The 4830-nt window shown below is 44.7% G+C and overlaps 1 protein-coding gene across 1 annotated transcript; it reads left to right on the forward strand.

Annotated features, from left to right (window-relative positions):
* Positions 1 to 280: 280 nt before the first annotated feature.
* On the forward strand, positions 281 to 4234 carry LOC138690796 (sodium- and chloride-dependent neutral and basic amino acid transporter B(0+)-like). Its single transcript, XM_069811699.1, has 4 exons — positions 281 to 295; positions 551 to 740; positions 3063 to 3194; positions 3541 to 4234. The coding sequence occupies exons 1-4, from the start codon at positions 281 to 283 to the stop codon at positions 3720 to 3722; spliced, it is 519 nt and encodes a 172-aa protein (XP_069667800.1). The 3' UTR covers positions 3723 to 4234.
* The last annotated feature ends 596 nt before the right edge of the window (positions 4235 to 4830 follow it).

Raw genomic sequence — 4830 nt, forward strand, 5'->3', positions numbered from 1 at the left:
CTTCATTCCCTTCATCAGCTCCAGGTTTTTAGCTAAGGTGCAATAAAATATTTGTTGGACACAGGAATGCAGTTATGAATTCTCTTAATAGGAGCCAAATTCAGTGGAGCTTCTAACCTGGACCTAGAGTTGCTAATCTCTACAAACAAATACTAAAAAGGGACTTGGGATGAGTCTGATGTGCCCTTGGTACAAAGTGCAGGCTTATAACAGCTGGTGTCGGAAGGACAAAGCTCATGGCAGCAAAACAAGTTAGTCATTGCTCTGGCAAAGCCCCGGCATGACCTTTCCCAGGGTTTGGGATGATCATATAGAGGCATACAGAGGCAATGAAATGGCATGTCACCTCAAGCACAGGGTGATGTTGCACATGTAGCAGCTGCCTATTGACAGGCAGAAACATGGGTTGGCTGCTTAAGCCCAGCTTCATCACAGAGAGGCTGATGAGCAGCACACGTGGCTCTGCCCACCATGTCTAGCTGCCCTGCCCATCAATGCCAAGGACAAATGAGGATATGACTGCCCTGCTCGCCTATGGGGCAATCTTCAGCCTCCCTCCTTCTCTTCCAAGGACTTCAGTTTGTCAAACGAAAAAGATGCCCACACCAGTGACAGCGATGAGAACTTGGAGCGTGGCAACTGGTCAAGCAAAGGCGACTACCTGCTCTCCATGGTGGGCTACGCTGTGGGCCTGGGCAACGTCTGGCGGTTTCCCTACCTCACCTACCAGAATGGCGGAGGTACCTGTATTGAATGGCAGCGTCGGGTGGGCACATCTTGCTATCCCCAAGAGAGAGGAGGGCCAGATCCGAGGGCCAGCCCTGAGGTCAGGCACGTTTTGTCAAAGCTGGATGTGAGCATCACCCTGGGAACTGGGATAGTGCCCGCTGATGGGAATGGGAAGAGGAGGAGGAGGCATCCCTGTGCTTTTTGGGTACCAGATGAAGAGGCAAATAGTATTTAGTTTTAATTGCAAAATTCCACCTGAGATTTCCAGAACTCTTCTGATTTATTTGTGAGCAACATGCATCTTTTTGTCAATGTGCCAATACCCTCTATTTAGCTAAATAGCTGTTCTCCCTCCCCAGTGCTTACCTCCCTGATATGTTTATAGAGAGCAATTGAATCCCCTCTCAACCTTTGTTTTGCCAGGCAAACAAGCTAGGCCGGAATAATTACCCAAGCTCAATAATTATCCCCATAAGATACTTGGGAAGTGCGAGGCAGAGAGAGCCTCTATGTGCTTGCACAATGAACTAGTGGCAAAGCCAAACAGAGGCCACTGGCTGCTATTCAGGAGTTCTGTCTACTTGCCAGGCAACCACTGGTAATTAAAGAGAGCGTAAACGCCAAGTAACTGCGGAGGACTTGCTTGTATGTACTTACTTGCTCTGCCTAACAGTCGTTGGAAGTCAAATTCTGGACTGTTGTCCTGGTTTCAGCTGGGATAGAGTTAACTGTCTTCCTAGTAGCTGGTACAGTGCTATGTTTTGAGTTCAGTATGCGAAGAATGTTGATAACACTGATGTTTTCAGTTGTTGCTCAGTAGTGTTTAGACTATAGTCAAGGATTTTTCAGCTTCTCATGCCCAGCCAGGGCACCTGACCCAAACTGGCCAACAGTGTATTCCATACCATGTGATGTCCCATCTAGTTTAGGAACTGGGAAGTGGGGGGCAGGGATTGGCCGCTCGGGGACTGGCTGGGTGTCGGTCGGCGGGTGGTGAGCAATTGCCCTGCGCATCATTTGTACATTTCAATCCTTTTATTACTACTGTTGTCATTTTATTAGTGTTATCATTATCATTATTAGTTTCTTCTTTTCTGTTCTATTAAACCGTTCTTATCTCAACCCAGAAGTTTTACTTCTTTTCCTGATTTTCTCCCCCATCCCACTGGATGGGGGGGTAGTGAGTGAGCGGCTGCGTGGTGCTTAGTTGCTGGCTGGGGTTAAACCACGACAACTGTAAATGCAGCACTGCCCATACAACTGCACTGCATGCGCACAAGGTGGCATTCATGGTACAGGAGCTTTACTGGAGCGAGCTTGGCTGGCTTGTATTACTTATGAGTAATGAAGAAAATTGTGAAAACAAAATAACTCGTGATACCAGCCCTTCTACTAGATGTTTCTTTTCTTATGTGCTGCAGCAGAAAGCTTTGCATTTTAAGCATATTCGTGCTGCTGCTTGTATCCTGCTCTGTGCCCCTTGCCCATGATTGATAAAGATAGCTGTTACATCCTTGTTTCGAAACACAGGAGTAATCCAGTTAATTCTGTGGGACTATTTACTTCCTTAAATTACAGCAGGTGTTTGCAGTTCCTTGCACAACTGGGTCCTCGATTGCTTGAAGTTCACTGAGGGAGGAGAAGACAGATTTCTGTGGGGACATCAGGTCACGCTTAGGAAACCTGTGCTCTCACTTTCCGTACCTTTTGCGCACACCCAAAGACGTGCCAGTCCCTTTCACAGAACAGGGCTCACATTGATATCAGGCTAATGTGCACTTCAAAATGGCCTCGAACAAGAGCCATGCTGCGATGCTGTTTGACACAGGAGTCAGCCAACCATAGAAAATAATTTTCATGCTTGGACGTCCAGTAGCTACTCTAACAGGGCAGTTGGAAATCACAGCTAAGTACGTGAAGGAATGGATCTGTTCCTTTTTAAACTAAAAGCTGGTAGATGAAATAGAAAGCAGGCAAAGCTGATGGTGCCTACAGCTGAGCAGTGTCCCTGCTTGTATGAGAGCAGTATGTCTTTAAGAGTTTTTGTAAAATCCTTTGAACTCTGTAGAAGAGAAGCCATCCCACGTAAATCACCAGTTCTCCTGGTAATCTGTGTCTCTTCATCGCAGGTACTGTTTAGCCTTAGAGAAAACAGGAATTAGAAACAAATCTCTCTATTCTGCAAAGAGCAAAAAAACCCCCACAGTGGGATATTTGAGGCGGTGGGGGGGGAAAGGGGAGTATAAAATGCGATGGAACTGTGGTGAATACTGAAAGATTCATTGTTTTCCCTGTGTGTGTGTTTGTGGGTTTTCTTCCCTCTCTCCCCTCAGGTGCTTTTCTAATCCCATACACCCTGACGTTGGCCTTAGCTGGCTTGCCCTTATTTTTCATGGAATGTTCCCTTGGGCAGTTTGCCAGTCTAGGGCCAATTTCCGTCTGGAGAATATTACCGTTGTTTCAAGGTTGGTATTATTATGTTTCCTCAGATCTTTTTTATGCTACTAATAAGCAGATGTGAAATAATGATTTCTTCACAAAGTTACTAATTCTGAGAAGCCGGTTTCTGTGTAGAGAATATTCCCAAGCTTACAAGGTCAGTATTATGTTCCCAGGTAGATCTGGGATCATATCCCTCATTTCATGTCTTTAACCTTTCCCTGTTCGGTTGCTGTTCACACTTATTTAATTTTTTTTTTTTTTTTTAATTTTTCCCCAAGTAGCCTTTTAGAAGTCAAGTGAAGGGCATTCTTTTTTTTTTTTCAACCCAAGTTTGGGGTAGTTAAGACATTGTGTCTTTCTCTTTCCTAGGAGTGGGCATCACAATGGTCATCATCTCAACATTTGTGGCGATCTACTACAATGTTATCATTGCTTATGCGCTCTACTACTTATTTGCCTCATTTCAAAAAATGCTACTGTGGTTGGACTGCTTTTCCTGGGCAGATGAGTTCTGCAGCAAAACACGACTAGGTACCGTACTTAACAGATAGGTCTTAATATTATTGTTTTGGATAATTGCACTTTGTACTGTTTTCTGGGAGAAATCACAGGAGCAAGACAGCTACCTGTGGCTTGAAAAATCCTTCCTGCTGTTTTGTCTCTGAACACACGGGAGTGATGCTTGTCTGCTTCCCTGGCAGCAGCTCTGGGTGCTTGGGAAATCTGCAGAGAGCTGGGCTGAAACCTCCTTGTTGCATCCTGTTTATTCTCCTTTAAAACCTAGGGTTTCTTCTAGTACGTACAGTCCCCAGAAATACTGCATTCCCATTTCATCAGGCTTCATGGCAAAGCACATACCTTCCTGTCATGAAGCAAGAGTATTGCCGTAGCTTTTATCAGAGGTTCTTTCATTGCCCCTTGCCTCCTCTGTGGCTATGGTAATCCTAAGCACCAGTGAGGCACTGGTTTCACACTTTATTATCTTTTAGAACATATCTCCAAACTATTGTTCTTGATGTTTGGCAGCACATGTATGGCCAAACACTTGTTATCTCACCAGTTTCCGTATCAGACCAGTTTAAGGCAAAAGGTGAAGTTGGTGAGGGAATTAGTAGTTAGTAGCTGGAAGTGTGTTGCCAAGCGTTAATGTAATTGTAACGCTCTTAACCATATATCTGAAAATCTCTCCTAAGATTCATAGGTTTCATAGAACGAAGTTGAGATGCTTTATTTAACAAAAAGTTGATGCTTGCTTATGGGCTAAACAAAAATATTTTAGCTCAAAATTTAGACGAGACTAGACTATTTCAGTTGGATGTGACCTACAATGATCATGTAGTCCAACTGCCTGAGCACTTTAGAGCTCACCAAAAGTTAAAGCATGGTATTAAGGGCATTGTCCAAATGTCTCTTAAACACTGACAGGCTTGGGGCATCGACCTCTTCTCTAGGAAGTTTTTTCCAGTCTTTGACCACCCTCTCATTAAAGAAATGTTTCCTAATGTCCAGTCTAGACCTCCCCTAGCGCAGCTTTTTACCGTTCCCACGTGTCCTATCACTGGATCCCAAGGAGAAGAGATCAGCACCTCCCTCTCCACTTCCCCTTCTCAGGAAGCTGTAGAAAGCAATGAGGTCACCCTTCAGCCTCCTTTTGTCCAA

Source organism: Haliaeetus albicilla, chromosome 23 (genome assembly GCF_947461875.1).
Source record: "Haliaeetus albicilla chromosome 23, bHalAlb1.1, whole genome shotgun sequence".
Classification (NCBI taxonomy): Eukaryota; Metazoa; Chordata; class Aves; order Accipitriformes; family Accipitridae; genus Haliaeetus; species Haliaeetus albicilla.

Bases quoted from the DNA above. Each gene is read 5' to 3' on its own strand.
- LOC138690796 (XM_069811699.1), top strand. The intron at 741-3,062 runs GTACCTGTATTG...CTCTCCCCTCAG, and splicing joins CACCTACCAGAATGGCGGAG to GTGCTTTTCTAATCCCATAC. The intron at 3,195-3,540 runs GTTGGTATTATT...TCTCTTTCCTAG, and splicing joins AATATTACCGTTGTTTCAAG to GAGTGGGCATCACAATGGTC.